The 25051-nt window shown below is 37.2% G+C and overlaps 1 protein-coding gene across 1 annotated transcript in view; it reads right to left on the bottom strand.

Annotated features, from left to right (window-relative positions):
* LRRC9 (leucine rich repeat containing 9) overlaps nucleotides 1–25051 on the bottom strand; it is a 128341-nt gene that overhangs the window by 40098 nt on the left and 63192 nt on the right. Inside the window, exons 18-22 of the mRNA XM_027842920.1 lie at nucleotides 24137–24262; nucleotides 22659–22793; nucleotides 19133–19310; nucleotides 16176–16396; nucleotides 13613–13735 (exon numbers count right to left, since the gene is read on the bottom strand). Coding sequence (XP_027698721.1) covers nucleotides 13613–13735; nucleotides 16176–16396; nucleotides 19133–19310; nucleotides 22659–22793; nucleotides 24137–24262 — 783 coding nt within the window. The remainder of the gene's footprint in view (nucleotides 1–13612; nucleotides 13736–16175; nucleotides 16397–19132; nucleotides 19311–22658; nucleotides 22794–24136; nucleotides 24263–25051) is intronic.

Here is a 25051-nt window from a genome sequence, read left to right as displayed (position 1 = left end):
GGGAGTCATCTGCCTAGAGATGTCAATGGAATCCTCTGGAGCTGATTAAATCACCTAGAGATAATACATACACATAGAAGGACCCAGGACAGAGTCTTGGGGAGTCACCCATAGTTAGGAGGTTCAACATGAATGCTGACACAAAATAAGAGACTAAGAAGAAGTAGCCAGGCAAGTAGAAAGAGAATTTGAAGAGTGCAATTTAAAGAGTGCAACTGAAAGAAGAAAGAGTTATCCAGGAGGAGAGGATACTCACATCAAATAATGTAGATAAATGAAGGAAGATGAGGACTGAGAAAAGACCATTATATTTGACCATTAACTTTGGTGAGAGCAGTTTGGGTTAAATAAATGATAAAGTCAGAAGCCAGAATGCAAGAAGTGGAGAAATGAGAGGAGAGGAAATGGAGGCAATGAGAGTAGACTGCTTTTTCTAGGAATTTAGCTGTGAAAGTAAGGAGAGATACAGGACAATAGCTTGAAGGGATGGTTGGGTCAAGTGAAGGATCTTCAAGGTGAGAACCAAGGATGTTTGTAGGTATCAGGGAATATTAGTCACTAGATAGAAAGAGTTTGAAGATAAGAGGAAGAGCATTGTGGGAGAATCTACCAGAGGATATGAGAGGGAATGAGATCAAGACTATAAGTAGAAGGGTGGGCACAAGTGAGTAGAAGGACCACCATTTCATCAGAGACTGGAATCAAAAAAGGCAGGAGAGAATGGAGGATAATGTCAAAGGGTTTTGAGATGTAGGAAAAAAAAGTGAGCTCCTGTGAATATTTTTCTCAGTAAAATTTGCAGTGAGATTGTTGCTAAGTGGATTGGGAGAGAAGTGAGGTATGAGAGGCTTGAGGAAAGTAGAGAAGATATAGAACAGTTTCTATGGAGACTGTGATATAAAGTCAATTACAGAAGAATAAAATTATTGCCTTATGGCAATATTTGTATTAGGCCCAGCAAATATGATTGCATGATTTCTCCAGCATAGTGCAATAGTTTTTGAATAGGAGTGAAATGGTGGGGATAATCCAAGTAATCCAAGTTTAACAAGGCATGAGAGTTGACAGAATAGGGCAAAAGGGTGAGGGATTTGAGAGTAGAGGACAGTGTAATGTTGAAATACTTAAAATATAGGGTCAAGAATGGGAAGGGAGAAAAATGAAACCAGAGTAGGGGTGATGGCTTAGATGAACACTGGAGGGACCAAGCACAGTGAAGCATACAAAGAAGAATAAGACATAGTCCTTACAGTTTGGTGGGAGAGGCTGGACACACACACACATATGTGTGTATATATATGTATATATATATATGTATATATATATACACACAACTGATTATAATACAAGGCAGAATGTCAATGTGCAATAAAAGGTATGAAACAAATGATACAGGACTTTGGAGAAAGAAATTACTTTTAGTTGAGGGAGGGAATCAAGTAAGATTTATGGAGCAGACAGCATTTGAGGCAGACCTTGGAGTATGGGCTATAATTAGAAAGGTAGTGAAGGGCACTGGATGTAGAGAAAACTTTATGAATAAAGAAAAGCAAGGAGTTGGAAAATGTAGGCAATCCATTTGGACTTGAGTGTAAGTTGGAGAGATAAGGCTTTAGAAAGTTCACCTGGAGATGGTGAATCTTGAATGCTAAGCAAAAGAGTTTGAACTTTATTTGACTGATAGTGGGGAACCTTTGAAGGGCTTTGAGAGTATAGAGGAACAGTGCATACATCATGATCAGAGATTTACTTTAGCAAGTATAAACAGAGTAAATAACGAATGAGAGGGGAAAGAGACCTAAAAAGTTCAAAGACTACTAGTAGCCAAAGTCAAATGAGAGGTAATTATGGCCTTAACTAGAAATATTTCAACATTAGAATCAATTAGATTGATTGGATGGCAATGCCTAGCACAGTGCCTGGCACACAGCAGATATTCAGTAAATGCTGATTGAACTGAATTGTTGTGATGGGTGAGACAGGAGTTAAAAATTACTCTGAACATTCAAGTCTGTGGAATGGGGAGAATGGTGAGGATGTTAATAGTGATAGGAAGTTTTATGTGGAAGATGATGAATTTAGTATTTTGGACATAGTGAGTTTGAGATACTGGAGGATAATCAAGATGTCTCATAGGCAACTAGAAATTTTCATCTAGAGCTCAGGACAGTGATTGAGACTGGAGATATAGATTTTGGAGACAAGGGCTAGACATGCAAAAGGGAGAAAGGAGAGTGTGAAAATATTATTGGAGGAATAAATAGGCCTTGTAATGCTCATTATCAATACTGCTATTTTAACATAACAATAGAAATGCTCACTATAGCACTGACAAGAAAAAGAAATTTAGGTAATAAGCATAGGCAAAATTATTATTTTGTGCACATGATATGACAGTGTACTTCTTTTTAGCTTTTCTTATTGGGTCGTGTTGGTTATATATAGGAATGATGCTGGTTATTTGTATGAATTTGTCTTATATTTTGTAGCTCTAATGATGTTACTAATTATTTTAGTTTTTATTAGATTCTCTAGGGTTCTGTGAGAAGTCCCTTTCAAAATAACTACAGAGGCTATAAAAATATTTGGCAACTCCACATCATCAGCCTTGGTATTCCATCTTTGCTCTCTGACAGATTGGAAGGTGGGGCCATGAACTCCAAATCACCATTTAAGCAGAGAGCTCAGATCAGACATCTCATTTTTTACCTGGCTGCACTACTTTGGAACTTCTCTGACTGACTTACTCCATAATTTCCCCCACCCTCACCCCCACACCCCACTCCTTTTCAGCTACCTTTTGTGTGTAGTCTTTCTCAATTAGATTATAAGATACTTGAGGGCAGGGACTGTCTCTCTTTTTTCATATTTGTATCCCTGGTGCTTACCATAGTGCCTAGCACATAATAAGTGTTTAATCAATGTTTGTTAATTGATAGATTGAGTGTATCTATCAAGATTCACTTGGGGACTAAATGAATCTACCTGTAAAACACTCTTTGCAAAATGAAGACAAACCTAAATAACTGGAGAAACATTAATTGATTATGGGTAGGTCCAGGTAGTATTATAAAAATGATAAATTGCTAAATTAATTTATTCAGTGCCAACTAAACTTCCAAAAGAATAATTTATAGACCTAAAAAAGTATAAAATTTTTATGGAGGAATAAACAAATCAAGAAATTCACGGGTAATAATAAAAATGGGAAGGAAGTGGTTAATATTATCAGAAACATCTCAAACTATACTATAAAGCAATGATATTAAAACAATTTGGTACAAGGTTAAAAAAAAGACAGGTTAATCACTGAAACAGATTAGATATATGACATACAGAAACAAACAAACACAATAGCATAGGATTGGATAAACCCAAAGACCCAGTTACTGGAGGAAGGACTCACTATTTAACAAAAATGACCAGGAAAATTGGACAGTAATCTGGCAGAAATTAGGTTTAGACCAACACCATACAACAAGTACCAAATGGGTATGTGACCTAGATATAAAGGCCACATTATAAGTTAGAAGAGCAAGGAAGAAATTACCTTTCAGATCTATGGAGAGGGGAAAAGTTAATGACTAAACAAAGGATAAGCAAAGGATATCTGACAAGATAAAATGGACAGTTTTGATTCCATGTGATTAAAAAAAAAAGCTTTTGCACCCCCCCCCCCAAATCAAATGTAGTAGTTAGTAGTAAAAGTTAGAAGGGAAACAGGTAACTGGTAAAAACTTTACAACAAGTTTCCCTGACAAAGGTCTCATTTTCAAGATAAATAAGTAATTGATAGGAATCAATAAGTCTAAGAGCCATTCCCCAATAGATAAATGATCAAAGGATATAAAAAGGTAGTTTTCAAAGGAAGAAATTAATGCTTTCTTAACAATCATGAAACAATTCTCAAAATAACTAATGACTATAGAAATGCAAATTGAAGCAACTTTGAGTTTCTACCTCACCTATCAGACTGACAAAGATGACATAGGGGAAAATAACAAAAGTTGGAGGGTTGTGGGAAAACAAGTACACTGGTGCACTGATGGTGGGGCTGTGAAAATGACCTAGTCATTATGGGAAGCAATTTAGAATTATGCTCTGAAAGCTAAACAAACTCTTCATCTCTTTTGATTCAACTAGAGCACTGTTAGGATTATCCCTCAAAGAAATTAAAAAAAGAGGAGAAGGATCTATATGTACATAAATATTTATAGCAATTCTTTTTGTGGTCGTCAAAAACTTGAAACTAAGGAGACTGTCCTACTGGGGAATGACTGAACCAATTGTGGTACATGAATGTAATGGAATATTATTATGCTAAAAGATGAAATGGACAATTTCTGAGCAAACTGGGAAGAACTTCAGGAATTGATGCAGAACAAAGTGAGCAAAACCGGGAGAACAGTTTATATAATAACACCATTATAGAGAAAAATAACTTTGAAAGACTTTAGAACTCTGCTCCATGCAATGATAAATCATGAGTCCAAAAGGATGAAGATGAAGTACACCACTGATTTCCTGACAGACAAGTTGCACAAAGCAACATACATTTTTTGGACATGGCTAATATGGGAATTTATTTTGCTGTATTATGTAGATATGTATTGAGGGATTTGTTTTTCATTTAGAAAATTTGCTCAGGAAGTAGTAGGAGAGGCAGGTTAATTAAAACAAACTTGTTATTGAAAAAATGATAAAACTAAAGAAGTGAGAAAAAAGATTAGGTAGACCTTGGCCAGAAGTTTCAGAAATACTGCTGAGCACAGAAAGACTGGTCACTGGCTAAATCTCCTGCTGTTTACACAGCCTTGGTCTCTTCCTTGTTTGTCTGTGAAATGCTGTCTAAGCAAGATAATGGAATGTTAATGTTTGCTTTCTTCATGCCCAATGGCCTTTCCACCCTCTGCCTGGTATTTGGTACAGTTTGCACAGAGATAGGTTTAATAATCTACCTACCACTATTTCAGGTATAGATCACCACATTTGCAATGTTCTAACACTGTTTAATGATATACCCATAGAATGTACCATTCTATATCTCTTGCCCAAAACTTCCATCAGTTCCATATACTTGTAGTAGAACAAATATTCTTTACCTGTACCTCAAATCTGTCTTACTTGGTTTTCCATCTATCGTATTGTTTTATGTTTTATGCCGACCCTATACTATCTTACTGTACAAAAATGTTTCCTTTTATTACAAAGAAGAAAGGCCTATTACATGCTGAAGAAAAAGAAATCTATTGTTAGGGGCAAGTTTGCAAAACTTACAGAACTAGTTTTGTAATATATCTAAGGCCACTGATTATGTCTTTCTCTTCCTTGTTCTGCACTTCCTGCCAAGAGATGGGATTTTATCTCATCCAGACCAATTCCTTCATTAACTTCAATGCAATTTGTCTCATTTCTGACACATTATGTACATAATGTGTCTCAAATCCTCCTCGTAGTCAATGCCATTTTCCAGGACTGTGGATCCCAAGGTAAGTACCAAATGTGTTCTTGAAACGCACCTCTCTGCTGCCTCCTCCTGACTGATCATACTCTAAGAGTATGGGTAAAAGCAATGGTAAAAACTTATGCCTGGGGTCTAGGCAAGGGGAAGAGAGGAGGGACAAGAGATTGAAAGTAGAATGTATCAACTGTATGTCACTAGTGCTGAGCACACTTTTGTTCTTTAACCACCCTCATCTTTGTAAAGAGGGAGATGGTGGGCAAAGAAAGAAGAAGCATAAGACAATAGGATGGAGGTGAGTATACAATTAATTATCACAACTATGAACATAAACTTACACATAAAACAGAAGAGGACAGAAGAATGGATTGGAAAGCAATGTCTGACAATATGTTGTTTTCAGTAAACACACTTGAAACATAAAGATTCACACAAAGTTAAAATAAGATAACACTATGCATTAGTTGAACTGAAAAAAGCAAGGGTAGCGATCATGATCTCAGATATGACAATAACAAAAACTAGAAAATCAACAAACTAAAAAAAAGCCCACACCAAAAATGTCAAAATAGAAATGAAAGACAAGAACTATGAATGAAATGATTAATAACTCCAGGGGACTGAAGAAGCCTGCTACCACCACCTTCTGACAGAGAAGTGATAGGTTTACAATGCAAAATTAGACATACATTTTTGGACATGCCTAAGATGGGAATTTGCTTTGACTATGCATCTTTGTTACAAAGGTTTTATTTTTATTTTCCTTCAGTCTGGGAGGAGATAAAGTAGAAGGGGAGAAAAGGTTCTTTCTGCAAAAAAAAAAAAAAAAAGAGAGAGAGAAGAGAATTTGAAGGAAGGCCAAAGAGAATTAGAGATAAGAACTTTGGCTAGGAGAACTTTCTTTTCCGAGACTTCAGTAACTGTAGCTGTTGAGAAGTAGAGGCTACCAGGCTCATCTCTACAAGGGATGATTTGCTGGATGATGCCTGTGGGGACTCAGCTTATACTCGGAAAATTGATTTTTTTACCTAAGTGAATGACTTTATATTTATTGGTATTGAATTTTATCTTATTAGATAAAGCCCAATGCTTGAGCATGTCCAGATGCATTTGGATCCTGACTGTCATCCAACATGTTACCTATCCCTTCTAGCTTTGTGCCATATGTAAATTTCATGATCATATTATTTATGCCATTAGTCAAGTTATTGATAAAAATGTTACAAAGCATATAGACAAACACAGATTCCTGGTGGACCTCACTGGAAACCTCCTGCCACACTGACACTGAACCTTTAACAACTACACTTTGAGTTGTTGTACTCAACTATTCTCTAACAACTATTCTCTCTATCAGAGGAATAAACCAGCACAGGGCAAAGTTCTGCCCTGGCATATATACATGCCAACCTAAGAATATCATTCAGGCCCATTTTTCAGCTCCCCAGTTTTCTTCAATGTGGTACTAGCAAGAAAAAATGGGAATAATTGATAAAGGAAAGGTCTGTAGGAAGTAGAAAGAAATAAGACTGAGGACGAAGATGAAAAAGATAATTCTAAACAGAACAAGTAAACTACATTTTCCCATATGTACTCATTCATTCTATGCTTGGTGGGAAATATACTGGGCTTAGGCACTAGAGAAGATACAAATGAGAAAATCTCAGTTCCTGTCCTCTAGAAGCATATAATCTAGTAGAAATATGTAGGACAGATATAGGGAATAGATATGTAATTTTACTGGTATAGGGAACTCCTTGGATGAGAAAGCTTGCAGGCAAGTCAGCAATTTCTCTGTATCTTACGAGTACTAAGAGGCTAAATGACATGTGGAGGGTAACCCAGCCATCATTTGTCAGAGGGAGACTCAAACTCAGATGTTCCTGGTTCTGAGGCTTGCTTTCTATTCACTACATTGTACTTCCTCCAGCTCTGTTTGGTAAGCTTCTGAGTTATAGCATAAGAGGTAGATGTCTGGAATAACCCAGAGCTGATGTTTGGGGCAAGAGATAGCTGGCAAAAAGATTTGAGATCAGAGGGCAGTGGAGAACTGAATTGGCTAACTATAGGGTCTATCCTGGAAAAGGAGAAAAGTGAAGTCAGAAAAAAGCCTGAGAAAGTATTGGAATGAGGAGGGACTGGAGGTCTTGACGAGGGCTAAGAATAGGGTTAGGAAAAATGACATATACAAAGAGATGAAATGATTGAAGATAATGGTCAGTCAGAATAATGTATAATAATAATCAATTAATAATTAATCAGAGCAATCAATTTTCAAGGGGAATACTTGTGGATAATGATAAGATCTAGCATGTAACCAACTCATCCCTATGTGTGGCTAAGGTGGAGTGAAGGTATAGATCATGGGATATAAGGGAGCTGAGGAATTGTGAGGTTGGAGAATTTGAAGGGGCAGCTAAGTGATGCAGTGAATAGAGTGCTGGGTCTGGAGTCAGGAAGACCTAAATCCAAATCCAACCTCAGAAATTTGCTAGCTGTGTGACCCTGGGCAAGTCACCTAATCCTGTTTGCTTTAGTTTCTTCATTTGTAAAATGAACTGGAGAAGGAAATGGCAAACCACTTCAGTATCTTTGCCAAGAAAACCCCAAATGGGGTCATGAAGGGCCAGACACGACTGAAACAACTGAACAACAGTAATACGAATGCTGAAGTAGTCTCCTGCTAAAAAGGTCAGGAGCTGAGAAGGAGAGAATGATAATGACCTTGAGATGAATTCCTTGGGAAAAAATAAGGAGACCAGTACAACAGCCACCATGATCTAAATTGGGTAAGAAAATTGGGATTGAGTGGACTTCAGAGAAGAGGCTGCTGTGTGATGGTGGTAAAGGGAGAATATGAAAGTGGCAGTGGGGACAAAGAATAGTGCAATTCTCTTCCCAGGATCAGTATAAGGGGTATTTAAGAGAAAGTATGTACCCTATGCTAGAGAAGGATGGCCAGGCAGTGTCATTTGAGGGAAATCAGATCTCAGTGAGGGCTAGAAAATGAAAGCATTGTGAAAGAGGTCCAGGGTGAATGGAAGGTTCTCCGCTACAGAATAGGAATTTCAGAGGGCACAGTGGAAGGAATGGATGGGAATGGTTGGGGTAGTATTGATTAGGAGGAGACTAGAAGGTGGGAGATTGTTAGCCATAGGGATAGTAGTTGGTTGCAAATGAAAGCTCACAGTCTCCAAGGGGTGTTGCAAGAGGGTGCCCAGGGCTGGGCCTAGGTCTGGGTTCACCCCGGCCTGCTGCTGCTGCAAATGCTCCTCCTCTAGGGTGGTTGGGGAAAAGGGGCTGTGGTGCTAGCGGTGGGCCTGTGATCCTTCCCCTGGATGTCAGATGCTATTGGCATACCAAGCTTAAGTCTAGGTTTAGCTCTGGACTGCTGCTGCAGCTGCTATTTCTCCAGAGGAGGAAATGATAACCGATAATGTCAAATGCTATAGAGAGGTCAAGAAAAATGAGCACATAGACAAAGCCATTGAATATGACAAGTTGTGGAAAAGCCTGGGTGCAAGTGTCTGAAAATTTAACAGGTGATAAATAAGGTGAGGTAGTAAACACAGACAGCTACTCACCAAAAAGATTAGAAGTGAAAGGGAAAAGAGAGGTGAGAGAATGACATAAGGAAAGATCACTGCCTCTGGAGCAAAAAAACTTAGGTTCAAATCCCACCCCTGATATGACTTGTTTGATGATGGACAAGACATTTCACTTTCTTGTGCCTCAGTTTCTTCATCTAGAGAATGAGAAGGTTGGAATAGAAGGCCTCTGAGGTCTCTTTAAACTATACAACTGTCTACATCTATGATCTAATCATAGATACCATCAGTTACAATATACAGACACAGCCAATGCATTAATTTGCTTTGCATAGTTGTGTTGTTTTGTTGCAAGGGAGAGTTCTATTGCAAGGGATATTGGGAAGCCATAGCGATAGAAAAAAAGCCTCAACACCTCCAAAAAAGAGGGTATCGTTTCAATAACTTGAGGGAGTAGTAGAGCTGATGAAAGGTTTTTTATATGAGGCAGTCAAGTGAATGTTTATAGAAATCATAGATGGAAAGGCAGCTAGGTCAAACAGTAAATAGAATGCTGGGCCTGGAGTCAGGAAGACTCATTTTCCTAGTTCAAATCTGGACTCAGACACTTGCCAGCTTGGGACCCAGGGCAAGTCATTTAACTCTGTTTGCCTCAGTTTCTTCATCTATAAAATGAGCTGGAGAAGAAAATGGCAAAGCACTCTAATATCTTTGCAAGAAAACCCCAAATGGGGTCATGAAGGGTCAGAAATAACTGAAATGACTGATCAACAGCAACAAAAAAGAAGCAACCATTGCATAATCAGAGGTGGATGATTTGAGAAAGACAAGAGATTATTTATGGAGCAAGGAGGTAGGATGGGATGGAACCAAGGGCACAGCTGAGAAGGTTATTCTAAACCAGAGAGAGACAGGAGGGAAGGAAGAAAGGACAAGTAAGGACACAGAGCTGGAAATCTATTTATATATATTTATTAGCAATTTATTATAATCAAAGAAATGTTAATAAGGCATATCATACCATAGCATATCTATTTATATCTACATATGCGTGTTTGTTTGGACACAGCTGTTTGCATATGTCTCCTCCATTAGACTGGGAGATCCTTGAGACCAAGATCTACTTTTTGCCTTTCTCTGTATCCCCAGCACTCAGCATAGTGCCTGGCATATGTGCCAGTGCAGGCACTTAATATATGCTTGTTGACTGACCAATCAAACTTTCTTCTTTTCTTTACTTTCTCCAACAAAACCTCACATTTCGATTGAGATATATTTCTTTTTTCCTAATGTAAAAGGTCTTTTAAAAGAGAAGTACATTGAAAAACAACCATATTTTAACATCATCACATTAAAATGAGGATAGATGAGTACTGAAATAGATTAATATCTGCTTCAGATCTCCTCAAAAAGAAGGTATATAGTGTACTTTTTGATTAAGATGGTGATATGAAAAGTCATAGAGAACATCAGATATACCACATAAATCCCAATCACTGTCTGAAAATGACTTCTGAAAGGCCAATACTAAAGGACCAGGTGCCCCATCACCTGAGGACTGACTAACTACACTGTGGTACATGAATGCAATGTGGTATTTCTGTGCCATTAGAAATGATGAATATGAAGACTTCAGAGAAGCATGGGAAAACTTATGTGAACTGATACATAGTGACGTAGGCAGAACCAGTAAAACAATTTATACATCGAACACATAAATATAAACATATTATTTGTAAATATAATAACATATGATATAATAAATATAAATATATAATATATAAAATATGCGATATTATATGCACAAATATATTGTGAATAAATATATTTATATAAATATGTAAGTATATTATAAATATATACACATAAAAATAAATGTAAAGAATAAAAAGCTGAAACTGAATATTGCATGACTATAAAAAGGCCATAAAAGTTTACAAAAATTAACCCTTCTTCTCATTGCAGAGGTAGCAAATTATGATTAGGGAATATTGTACATACTGTCAGATACAGATGTGTGGGTTAGTTTTGTTGAACTTTTTTTTTGTTTGTTTTATGTTTAAGTCTTTGAAACAAAGGTAAGAGAGGGATAGATTCAGAAATGAATACGACATAATAAAAAAGGCATTAATAAAATAAAATAAAATTTAAAAATTAAGACATGCTTTGGATGTCCACTATCATATGACAATAGCATAACTTGAAATTTGGTGATAACATAGATTTGTCTTGGATTCCATTCAGCTGAGTTTAGTTAGGAGAATTACTAGAAGGACCTCATAGCACTGTAATATCACCCATTGTCACGGTATGGACCTAGATTCAGCATAACACTAGAATGTCAATTAAATGTAGTCTTACTAAAGGCACAGGAGAGGTTAAAGTGATGAGTGAAGGTCCTTTTCCAGTGTAATCCAGTCTTAGGGTTAGTTGAGAGAAGCATTTTAGATCTACATTCTGGAATAGGTCCTATAATAAGTAGAACTATGATTGTGGGACTTCTTAGAGATTATAATAACTATATACAAAATGATCTTACAACAACTCTACAACAACTTTATGAAAGTCTTGGTGGTGCTGGATATAATGCTATCTTTATGTTTATCTCTGCACCCACACCTACTCCTCTTGGCCAGATTAGCATGTTTTTCTACTATAAATCAATTAAAAATAAACAATAGCATCATGCCAGAAGTGAAAAATACTTGTTACTGTAGGGCTAGGGCTATGGGAGGATTCTTGAGTATAGTAAGTTAAGTATATCCCCATGCTGGCTCACTGCCCCTATTATTGTGTAGGCAATTTTTTTTTAGCAGGTAGACATTGAAATAATTATCACCTCTATTAGCGCGTATGTATGATACGTATTTTACACATATGTGTATATACACATAAATATACATATATACACATCGATATGTAGGCATGTATATAATGAGGGGTCTGACACATGTGCAGAGTGCCTCAGATAGCCTCTGTCCTCTTGGAGGATGATGGGGACCTTGCTTCCAGTAGTTATGATTATGTGTAAGCAGAGTGCCTAGGCAGCTGACATGTCCCTGGTTCCCATTGACTAATAACTATGTGTTGGATTTGCTGCAAGATCATTCCAAAAGGTCCCATCTGCTTCAGACATTTCAGGGATTTTGATGATTCTCACTCATCACATGGTAAGGGAAAAGGCCTTAAGGGCTGCTCTCTTTCTGAGGCTACATGGCCTAGCGATAGGACTTCAGTCCTTGGCCTCTGTGTTTGTTCTTTTCCCTTCCGGGTGAAGGGCACTAAGCCTCCATGACTTTGTAAGTTCAAATGTTAGACCATCCTGGCATTCCAGAGCCTGGGCTCCAGAGTCAGAGCAGTACCAATGAATAGAGGAGCAAAGAATGACCTTTGGGACACTGGACCAGTGAGAGTTGAGATGCAAACTCATTCAGCAGTCATGCTGCATCTTGAAATGAACTTGGTGGGAACAATGCTATGCAGGAACTGAGCTAGTCACTTCGGTCACCAGCCTACTCCTCCTATTTCCCAAGGTGTTGTATGGGAGAGTATGCCGCTGAGGTGTTAGGGGAGATCATGGTAAGCTGTTCTTGTTATTTTTGATTGTTGTTGTTTTCAGTCACGTCCAACACTTCGTGACTCCATTTGGGGTTTTCTTGGCAAGGGTACTGGAGGGGTTTGCCATTTCCTTCTCCAGTCCATTTGGTAGATGAGGAACTGAGGCAAATAGGGTTAAGTGACTTGCCCACAGTCACATAGGTAGCTATGAGGTTGGATTTAAACTCATGAAGATGAGTCTTCCTGATTCCAAGCCCAATGCTCCATCCACTGTGGCACCTAGCTGCCCAAGAAAGCTTTTGTTGTTGTTGTTCAGTCATATCTGACTCTTTGTGACCCTATTTGGGATTTTCCTGGCAAAGATATTGGAGTGGTTTGCCATTTTCTTCTCCAGCTCATTTTAAGATGAAGAAACTGAGGCAAACAGAGGTAAGTAACTTGCCTAGGGTCAGCTAGTAAGTGTCTGAGACTGGATTTGAACTTAGGAAGATGAATCTTTCCAGGCCCAGTACCCTAACCACTGCTTCATCAAAGTAAAGATTACCCTTTGTAAAAACTAACTGATGCCAAATGTTTCAATGGAATTGGGATGCTGGGCATTGGTACCTATTAAAGGAGGGAACCTAGCCAGTGGGTGATGAAGCATATAGCAGTATAGAAAAGGGCCAACCCCTCAGGATTACCCACTCGGAAAGTCAGTGAATATACTTGTTAAATAAACACATACATACATACACATGTACATACTTACATACTACATAGATATATTACATATGTGTTACAGTACCTGGCACATAGCAAAGTGCTTAATAAATGCTCTATCTCTCTATAATATGCATGTATTGTATTATCTATAATACTATATATTCACATATAAACATTCACAATTTTAAACCATTTCTAAAATTTGTTTTATAGGCTTGCATTTTTCTAAACTTCTTAAGGTTGGGTGTCATAGTACAAAGGTAGCCAAGCTCAAGATGATTATAGCTAATTAATTTGGAAATACATGATTTGACCAAATACTGTAGTAAAAACAACTCACTACTGAGATTCCATCCAACGCTTTGAGATCTGGAAGGTGGAAGATAACAAACAACCGGTAGTTTTCTTGATTCCATATGATAAGATTTCCACACATATCTAAAATGATCAGATTGTATAAACCCTAGCAAAATAAAAACATTTTGAATTCACATAAAGTTGTTACGCATGTTTTTATTTAATCCCCTGAGAAATTTCATTAACACTGATTTGGATTAACTAATTGACTCTATACTTGAGTAACAATGAGGCACTGTCATATACATTTGCTGAATTAACCTTCTTAGGTCACTAGGGTCTCTTCCTTTAATACTCCAGGACTGGAAACACCGAGATGAGAAGGGTATAGCAAACTGTCACCCATAAGGATTAGGTGAAGGAAATAGCGGTGATGTTTAATTGCAGAAGAGAAAGATGTAGGGAAAATATGATAGCTGTCTTCAAGTATTTGAAGGCTGATCATGTGAAAGAGGGATTATACTTCTTTTGATTGAGTCCAGAAGGCAGAATTAGAAGAAATGCGTGGAATTTACAGGGAGAAAAGTTTTAGCTTCACAGAAGAGTAAGGGTTAGGGGCAAAGGCCCTACTAGTCTTGGACCAATGAATTTACAGATGAAAGGGCCAAGAATTCTGGCTGAGTGGGGAGTAGACAATTATCTTACCTTCTGGGCACTTAGCCTACTCATTTATATGGACAATTAGGAGAGATTAGTTTTCAAAAACCTAGGAGCCCCAAAATTCTAGAGTTTATTGGACATTAATAGGCAAATTATCATTAAGAAGTTTATAGTCTAGCCTTCAGAGATGAAAATTTGGGGATGGTATTGGATATTCATTATAAACGAGAGGGAGGTCTCTGATCAAGGGAAGGAGCCTTATATCAAGAAAGTAGCAAAATGATCAAACCTCAGGGCCTTAGCTACGTAAGACAATCTTTCTCTTTATTCTAAACAACTTGGTATCTGAGACTGAGAATCTACTGTTCGGTGGATGGGTAGTCTTTGAGCTTAGACTTGGAGTGAACAAAGGAAAGAGTTTTTTTGCTTTTTAGGGAAAGAGTGTGTGTGTGTGTGTGTGTGTGTGTGTGTGTGTGTGTGTGTATGTGGGTTCTAAAAGACCTAACTAAAAAAAAGCCAAACCAAACAAACAAAACATGGCCGCCCCTCTGGCTGAGCCAGAAGATGGAAGGCAATAGGAAGTATACTTAAGCAGCAATCACAGAGAATACTTAACCAGAATCCTGTGGAGGCTAAAAGACCAGAATTCAGCAGATACTATGTGTCCAGCAGAGCAGTATCTGGTGGAGACTACAAGACCAGGTGAGAGCAGGCTTGACCGGCAGAGTCTACAACACCAGGGTTGGTAGGTATTGTTAGGAGCGGCATGATGACATCACTAGAAAACATTTGTGGCTCTGCAGCGTCAGAGGCATGAGTTGCCCTTCCACACATGTGCTTTAGCCACATATATTTCTTGTGTACATCACTACATTTTTTTCTCTATGTGTGCCCATTATTCCAGCTGATGCTGTGTATATCTGTGCCCAGGTTTATGAAGGAAATATTTTGTTGCTACTTTTCTTATAATGCCATTTCATTAAAATGCCTTTGTTTTGAAATAATTGTACCCCCTTACCAACTATTACTGGCAAATATATGGTGGGGTCTCACAAGTTATAGTTTCAGGGGATGCCGAACCACAGAGTACCTCAAATCTGGGATAGCTATCTACTTGGGGATCTAACCTATGATTTGGGCATTGCTTTTAGGAGCCATATAACAAACCCTGGGTGCTACCTAAGGAAAAACTTCCTGACAATTGGAGCTATATAAAAGTAGAATTGGTTCCCTCAGGAGGTGGCAAGTTCCTTATTACTATAGGTCTTCAAGAAAAGACTAGATGACCATTTGATGGGGAAATAGAGGGGATTTCTGTTTGGCTAAGGTTGGACTAGATGACCTCTCCAACTTGGAGATTCTTTAAGAATGTGGTTCTGTGATTCAGCAACCCATGAATATTTGATATAGGTACTCTCTCCATTCATGCAGACTATAATTCTTTAACACCTTAGTAAATGCTCTTCATGAGTTTCTGTGACCAAAACCCTTCATCACCTGGTCACAGATCTTTTGGTGATGAACCCCTTTAAATTTAGCTAGGTTACTCTTCAAACAATATATAACTAAAAAAAAAAGAAGACTGGCTGAGGTTTTCATTAGCATCTAAGGGACTCCATTGCTTTTTTCTTAAAACCACTGAACATAATGAAACATTATGAAATAATTTCAAGGTCTTTCTAAACTATTGACATTTATAAGACAGGGTGCCTATAGCCCATATTTTTCTCTTATCCCAATAGGAATTCTCACCATGTTACACAGATCCTAGTTCCGAACAAAAGTCCTACTCTGACATCTCATTGAGGCATGAGTATGTATGTATACATTTATGTATGTAAATATATATATATTTATATTCATATTATGCCTACACATATACACACATGAAGAGTAAATATACATTATTAAATAATTATCACAAACTCTAAAACATTAAAATTTACCTTTAAATTGTAGATCTCCTGGTTGGTTGCAATATAATTATTGTTTATGTATAATTCAATTATGGTGTAAGCTTTTTGTAAACCAACCAATGAGGTGATCTTGTTATTTTCAAGAGAAAGGTAATGAAGATGAAGCATGTTTTCAAAGATGTGCTTTTCCAACCCAGTAAGGAGATTATTATTTATGCTGAAACGAGTTAGTTTACTCAGTTTTGAAATGCCTGGGAAAATAATCAAATATAAGAGAAAATTCAGAACAAAAGAAAGAAATTAAGACTTAAAAGTAAAGTTCTGGCTGCATCATTGGAATTCTTTGGCAATAGCAGAGAACTTGAAGGACCCTGATGCATTAATTTATCATTTCATTTTCTTCTATGGGAGAAGCAAAGATTATGGATATACAAGCTTTTAGACCAACCGTGTTTTGGTTTTCCCAATTGAGCTATTCTTTCTTAAGTGATTAGAAAAGGAAATCTATCTAGGAAATGTCATTTTGCTTTCAATTCATCTTGCAATAAACAGTGACCAGTTTGAATGGATAGAGTTCATATTTATTACTAAAGATGTCAACTTACCTTCTGAAGATTTCCAAATAATTCAAAGAACTAGAAAATGGCGAAGGGTGAACAGTCACTCTTAAGACTTCATTAGTATTATTCAGTATCATTTGAACTAATTCTACCCTGTTTACAATGAGTAGCCTATTTGGAAGACTTGAAAGAATACTTGTGCTATTTTGTATGCTCTGAAGAATGATTGTAGAGAAATGCAACATAGCTCTTAGTTGAATAAAGCAAAAAAACTCAACACTACCACCACCACCAACAAAAAAGAAGACAGTAGTCTAGAATAGAACTTCCAATATAAAAAAAATTTCCTAGTGTGGATATTAGGTTCACATATGCTCATATAGGAAAAAAGATAGGATATTCATGTCCAAATCCAGGTTAGCTATGTAGCAAAAATATAGGCTATCTGGCAGCAGGCTAGTTTGTCTACCTTCTGCTAAGATTAAGGACAAGAAGATAACTGTAGAGAGAGGAGGTATATGTTCAGAAAGATTCATAGTTAGCACTATACTACTTAGGAGTGAAAAACTTTAACCCATTTTAAATTATAAGATTATAATAACTATTAACAACAATAATCACAACTGACATTTATAAGTGAATCCAATGCCAGAATTTCCCAGACTGTCTTCTATAGAACCTTAGTGTTCTGCATAAAGTACACAGGGATTCTGTGAGAAGATATCAATGCAACAACTATTTTATCCTCTAAAATATTAAATATGAAATTATGTATATATTAAAATATGTGTGCATGGCATATTATGGAAATAAGCTTAATTTTTAAAATTATGTTTCAAAATTCACCTGTTCCTTTTTTTATCCTAGGTATGTGGGTGGGTGTGAAACGGAGGCGGGTACCACACACCACCACAGTCACTTAGATTAGCATTTAGATTCTCTCAACATGTTTCATGCCACAAAGGATTATTTGATCAAATTAGTTTGGGTATTTTAATTTAAACTTCTAATACTCATTTCTCTTTTTGTATAAATGTAATGTGGGGAGGCCGGGAGAACGTCTGATCGATTGGATGAGATTAAAGGGTATGGAACCTTTGTTAGAAGGGTCATAGTTCTTAAAGGTGGACTAGCCCCTGATTGGGAGGGAACATTTCTGATTGGTCCCTCCTGACAGGTGCTGCCTACAAGATAATTGGCAACTGAAAGTCAATCTTATTAAAGGAGCTGCCCCAGGAATGTAATTGGAAGGATTAGGAGAGCCCTTGTTCAGCATTGGCAAGACTTATTTGGCCTGATTCACCTCTTCAGTGCTGAAGCAGAGGAAGAGGAAGCTATCGGAAATGTATGAAGGGATGGCTTTGGTAGCTCTCTAGTTGCACAATCCCGTTTGAGAGGGAGCAAGGATGGATACAGGACATAGAATGGGTAAGAAAACTTGTTTACTTAATATCCTGTAGTATGTCTGCTGGTCTCTTAAGTCTCCAAATACCAGCAATCTTAAACTTGAATAAGGAGAAGAATCCAGGAAAAGAGGAGAGGATTATTTCAACTTTCTCCTGAGCTTGAAATTTTGAATCAAGTGAAATATTTTTCATTGTCTCTCATTGTTATTGAGGTTTTAATTACCTTGACTGTATCTGATGTGATCCTTACAAAAAGTTTCATTTGATTTCAAAATCTGTTGAATAATTTTCACTTTTGTTCAAGAATATAAAATTTTAAAACACAATTTTTAAAAGAATTATGATTTTTTTTCTTTTGTTTCATGTTTTCACTCTTGGAATGACAACAGATCTTCAAGGTTAGGACAGAGGAGTATAGGGGGAGGCTGAAGGATGTAGAAGAGGCCACCTGAGCTTGTTCATTTGCTGTAGTAGAAAGAACATTGGATTCACAGCCAGAGTACCTGGGTTCAAATTCTGGCTCTGCTATTACCACCAGTATCACCTTGGGCAAACCACTTTACCACTCTGTGCCTTAGTTTCCTCAGCTGTAAAGTCAGAGTTTTGGACTTGATCTCCAAGGTCCTTTCTGGCCCTAAATTTATGATCTAATGTACTTGTGTAAATAAACTACAGTTTGTTACTTACATCCCCCTAGGAAAGTTGGAATCCTTTGATTCTGATGCCAAGGAACTCGTTATAACTTTCCTAAGACTTGCTGAGGGAGCCTTGGTGACAGGCTCACAGCTTTAGAGGTGGAAGGGACCTTAAATTTCATCTAGCTCAACCAGCTCACTCATATGGACGAGGACACTGAAGCTCAGAACGCTAAGTCATTTTATGCTTGGGGTCACAAAAGAAGTTGAGTAGCAGAGCCAGGATTGAAACCCAAGTTTTGAAGAACACTGGATATACTGTTTTTTGACTTGATGTCTTAAGCATTTATATATTGTTAAGATGTCTCACTTCTGAAACCCATTACCTTCGAGCTTTGAGATGCAGTTTCCATCTAAAGTGAGCTCTTCCAAATTAACACAAGATTCCAAACCTTCAATTTTTGTGAGATTATTATTGCTAAATGAAGCCCATCGCAGATTCACCAATCTTTCCAAATTAGTGATTTCAAAGAGATGTTGTCCATCCAAATTTAAGGCAGTTATCTGTAGAAAAATTTACTCAAAATGTATTTAGTAAATTATTTAAAAGATAAAAATATTTTAAACAAAATTTTAAAGCAGACTAGTGATAATTAGGTTCATACAGTCATTAAAGAAATTTTGCCATAAACTGAAGAGTAAAACTCTAAAGACATAAATATTTTAAAAATAAGATATGGTAGAAAACAGCTAACCCCAAAGGAGGCTTTGCTTAGCACCAGCTCTGTCACACTGTGCAACGAAAGTGCTTTTAAGGTTTACAGATCATTTTACATACTATCATGGCCTATTGTCAAGTAACATGCCTATTGTCATATGATTAATGTCAAAAATAGGCTGTCCTGATCAGTGCACTAGGCTATAAATGAATGAATGAATTAATAAAAAGCCATTTATTAAATGTTTACTATGTTCGAGGCTCTGTGCAAAGTGCTGAGGATATAAATACAAGCAAACAAGATTGTCCCTGCCCTCAGGAAGCTTCTACATTCAATTGAAAGAGACAATAATAAAGGGAAACTAGAGATTGTGCATGGAATATGCATGTGGCAGCATGATTTGAAAATAGCAATATCTTCTGCTTCTGGGCAAGACAAGGTAAAAACTCACCCATTGAGGATTCAGGAGGTGGTGGGTTGTGGAGAATCACCCAAGTGCAGGGGCCATGATTTGGAAATGTCCAGGAAGCAATATGGGTAGGCTAGGAAGCAGTGGACAAAGACCAGGCTAGGAATAAGGAGACCCACGTACTGGGTATGGTTCTGCCACCATCTTGCTATGTAACATCACTTGAGCCTCTATCTTTGTTTTGCCTCATTAGATCATTCTTCTCCCTGGAGGCTGTGGTCAAATCCTATTGACTTTCTTGATATTGCTCACACAAGGCTCATTTCTCATGCCTGTGCCTTTGCACTCACTATAGTCCTCATTTCTACCTTCTACAATTCCTCACTTATTTCAAAATCTAATTCAAGCACTACCTCCTAAATGAAGCCTTTCTCAATTCCCCTCAGTTGCTCCTGGTATGTGGAGGTGTGGTGATGATCAGTAGAGCAAGGCTATCACAGCTTTCCCTCTTGCCCTCATGCTCACCCTGGTGTGAGATGGAGCAATTCCTTCTCCTGGGTTTGACTTTTCCTCTCATTCTTCCCTGGAGAAGGGGTTTTATTTTCAAACTGGATTGGGAAGGGAAAAAATGGTGAACCTCCTCCTGTCCCAAGTCCCCCCAACTCCAACCTAGCTAGTCACAAGAGAACAAGAGAGTTGGTTTTATAGCTGCAATACTTTGCTAACTATAATGACTCAAAAACCAAATAAATAATTATCTTTTCCTCATCCTCCAAGCTGTCAACTAGAGAACTGCTCTGGCAAAATATTCCGGTCATAAATCTCTCATTCTCCTAGGCACTCCCCAATGACTCTTCTCTGCTGCATTTGAGCAAAGACACACACAGATCAGTAATGCAATGATTACCCATGCTTATCACATTTAAAAATAAAGTCAAGATAAAAACTAGCAAACTCTTAAGAAACAGTTAAATTTTGGGAAATAGTCACATATCTACTTGGGAAGAGGTAGAGAAAGGAAAGAATGGAGGAAGTGGAGGAATTATGGCCTTGTGGTCTGCTAGAGGAGATAGCAGTGGTAGTTTTTTTTGCTAATACTGCACCCATCCTTATGTACCTCATGCCCCATCTAGGTGCCCATATGGTTCCAGTGCTGGCTCTCAAGGCTACTTCTTATGACAGATCCATGGCTTATAGAGGCAGCTCTCTCTTGTTCTTACTTCCGTATACTGCTCTGATGCCAGAATGTTTCCTCATTTTTTATATATTTACAGCTGCTCACAACTCCTTAGGCTGGGAGAATTGACCTATGAGCCTTCTTCCATCAGTCCCCAGGTTAGGGCAAATTCTCCAGGGAATAAAGGTGATTCCTGCCTGAACCAGCAGCTATCTCCAGTGTACTCATCTGCTTGGCAAAACCAAGACAAGGCTAGATGTTTATCCTATATATACTTGTATACGAATATACAAGTCTCCTCTGGTGGAATGTATGGGCTTTGAGAGCAAGTACTATTTAATTTTTGTATCCCCTAGTGGTACACAGTAGGTGCTTAATAAATGCTTGTTGGTTAATTGATTCATTTCCTCCTTTATTTATATATTTTCTAAATCTCTTTCCAGCTCTGACATTATTTCATTTGCCAACAGGTTACAAAATGGAGAAAGGGCAAAATGGTTACGAGATTATTAATGTGGATGAATTTTACATTTTTAATAACATTCTATAGATTGTCAAGATTGAAATTTAACATGCTAGCCCTTCTTATGACTATCAGCAAACTAGATTCTACTTTTTAATATTTTACTTTGTAAACATGTGGTGTTTGGTAGCTGTCTGGTTGCACAGTGCCCTTTGAGAAGAAGTAAGGAGAGATGTAGGACACAAAATGGGCAACTTGTTTACTTAATATTCTATAATATGTTTGCTGGTCTCTTAAGTCTCTAACTGCCAACAATCTTAAACTTGAATAAAGAGAAGAATCCAGGAGGGGATGTGAGGTTTATTTCACCTTTCTCACACTGCTGTGTAGACAATGTGAGTATAGAGAAAAGCTTGATATGTACTTTGTCTAGGCACACTTTGGATAGTATTTAATTTCATTCCTCTACTCTAACTTGTCACAGTAATAAGTTTCATAATGAGCTCCAAATGGCAAGATGTTCTGCATGACTATACTGCAATACAGATTTATGTAAACACCGCAACTAAAAAAAAAATGTAAAATCAGAAATTATCAGGAATTGCCCTGATCTTCACTCCTTACTCTCTTTTATAGCTGGATAGCTTAACTGCTTCTACACACTGCTTCGGGTCTGCTCACATTCCCAGACAGTTCTTGCTCTTGGTAGGACGTATGCAGATACATCCTGGTGCCTTTCATACTGTTGATAACCTGTGGCTCTTGCCCAAATTCCTTGCCTGAATTCTGATCCCATTATCTAGTCCTCTTGTCTTGGGTCCTAATCAACATTTCATCCACTATCTGCCTCTGACATTCTGTTTTATCTGCCTATTAACACCCCTGCTCCAATATCTGGCTCTGACCTTCAGTACCAATACACATCCCCATTTGAGATTATACCCTAATCCCAGATTCCCAGCTCTGGTTTCTAGCAGACTACTTTACTTATCCTCTATCTAGGCTTCCTTGTTTCCTGGTTTAGAACTATGTTTATGTTTCCTGGTCTAGAACATTGGACTGACAACTATGCCCTCCTTGCTGACAGAAATCAAGTATAAAAACCTGATGAGAAGCAAATTATCATAATAGCATCAAGCTTTACCTTAGAATACCAATTTCCAGTAAGATGTGAAAATGGTTCTGACTTAGTCATCTGTGTTAGAATTTTGGCAGAAGGCCATATACTGAGTATTCGTGGTTGAACTTCATCAGTTCTGGAATGGTGTGAGAGGGTTATCTAAAAAAAAAACTTCATGAATAAAGGAAATAACATTCATAGGCCTACTTATCTATCATGAGGAGTTTTGCTTCGTATTCATGTTAATAAATAGCATTTACACAGTGCTGTAAGGTTTATACAACATTTACAAATAGTCTCATTCTATCATCACATAACTCTAGCAGTTAGATGCTATTATCATTCCCATTTTATAGATGAAGAAACTAAGTGAGAGTGTGGTTATGTGACTGGCCTAGGGTCACACAACTAGCAAGCGTCTGAGGCCAGTTTTGAACTCAGGTCTTTCCTAACTCCAGACCCAATGCTCTATCTGCTATGCCACCTAGCTTCTCAATAAAACAAAAGATTAAAATATAAACTATTTTTTTTTGCTTTCATAGTGGGTCTATGTCTTGTACTTACCAATCTAGACATTTAAAATTATGTTTAAATAATAAAGAAAGATATGATTTTCCAACTTATTTTTCTATGTAGTAAAAATTATTTCTTTCATGAATTTTGAACAGGTTTAAAATTATATATGGCTATATCTATACACCACTGCCAACATTTTTCTTCTGTTAGCATCCAATATTCCAGAGACACTTTGACAAAACTGTGGCATATAAAAAAGAAGAGTAAAGTTATTCTTAAACCTTATTTAAGGGAAACTAAGATACTTCTACAAGTAAACCACTTGTTTTGATTCTTCTTGGCCATGAAGTATAATTTAACACAATGATGGAGAAGCATTTTACTAAATATCATCCCAAGAGCCAAAAGTCTTTAAATACATGCCTCTAAGCTAACCTTAACAAGAAAGTAGCTTATTTGTTCAGAAACTCCAAGAGGGAGCTTAGAGAGTTGGAGTGAGGACATAAACAGTAGATCAGATATATGAAGGGATCTCCAAAAGAGCAGTGGGCTTCGAACCAGCAGTAGATTAATTTCTATAGCTGGGAGTCAAATGAAGCAATCTTAATGAGAGAAAACAACATTTAAGTAGCATAATGTCTTAGAAATTAATTAACTAAATTTGTCACTCTGATAAGCAGGGTCATGGGCTTGAATTTGGTATTTAACAGGGGTTCAGAGTTAGTTATGGAACATGTAAACACATTAAACATAGGGCCTGGGGCACTTCTGACTCAGGCCCTAGCATTCCCATGCAGTCCCAACATACTTAATGATTTTGTTAATGAAATGATTAGCTGATGAGATCTAATTAGGGGGAAAAAGACAAAAGAAAATAAAAAAGCTTAACAATCAAGATGGTGAAAATATATTGTGCATTTGTTCAAGATAATAGTAGTATTATTCTCATGTGAATACTCAAGAAATATTAAACTGATGCATCCAACCTGAGTAATCCTTGTTTCAGCAATAAAATTTACAGCTGCATTTTTTTCTTCTTCAGTAACTGGGAGTCCATTTAAATGGATAAGAGTCTTCAATCTGCCAATAACACTTGGTCTCAATGTGGCTGGCTTAGGGAAAACAAAACAATAATTTAATTTTTAAAAATATTATGGATGATATTATATAGGAGAGTGTTTTCATTCTTTTCTACATGACTAACACATTTGATATTAAGTACCACCTAAATTGCCTGTATCTAAAATAATAATAGCATTTGTATAGTGCTGTGAGGTTTGCAAAATGTTTTACATCTGTTATCTTGTTTGAGCCTTGAAACAACTCTGTGAGGAATGTACTATTATTATCTCTTTTTTTTTTTTTTACAAAGATAAAGAAACTGAGGCTAAGGAAGGTTAAGTGACTTTCCCAGGGTCACAAAGCTAGCAAATATTAGAAGCAGGATTTGAACACAGGTATTCCTGAATCCAGGTCCAATGTTTTAGCTATATGTCATCTAGCTGCCATCAATAAATGTAGAAAAGGGTATAAATAAGTCCTAAAAATACATGTCAAAATTCAAATTTTATTTTGAACTTTCAACCCTGTGATGATTGAGTTCAGATTATTCTATACTAGTTGGCCAGTCAATAAACATTTACTAAACACCTGCTATTTGCCAGACACTATGTTAAATGCTGAGGATACAAAGAAAAACAAAAAACAAAAAACAGTCCCTTCTCATGAGTTCACAATGATTCTATAATGAAGAAAAATGTATTGTAGAGTACTAAAAAAGTACGGCACAAATCCTACAGGAAGTTTCTTTGGTGATTCATTATGGTTATCTGAGCTCCTGAGATTCACTCTTTTTTGGGGGCGGGGGGAGGTGCGAGGCAATTGGGGTTAAGTGACTTGCC

This window comes from Vombatus ursinus, unplaced genomic scaffold, assembly GCF_900497805.2.
Source record: "Vombatus ursinus unplaced genomic scaffold, bare-nosed wombat genome assembly UNPS02014893.1, whole genome shotgun sequence".
In the NCBI taxonomy this organism is placed as follows: domain Eukaryota; kingdom Metazoa; phylum Chordata; class Mammalia; order Diprotodontia; family Vombatidae; genus Vombatus; species Vombatus ursinus.
This window is presented reverse-complemented; position numbering and strand designations above follow the sequence as displayed.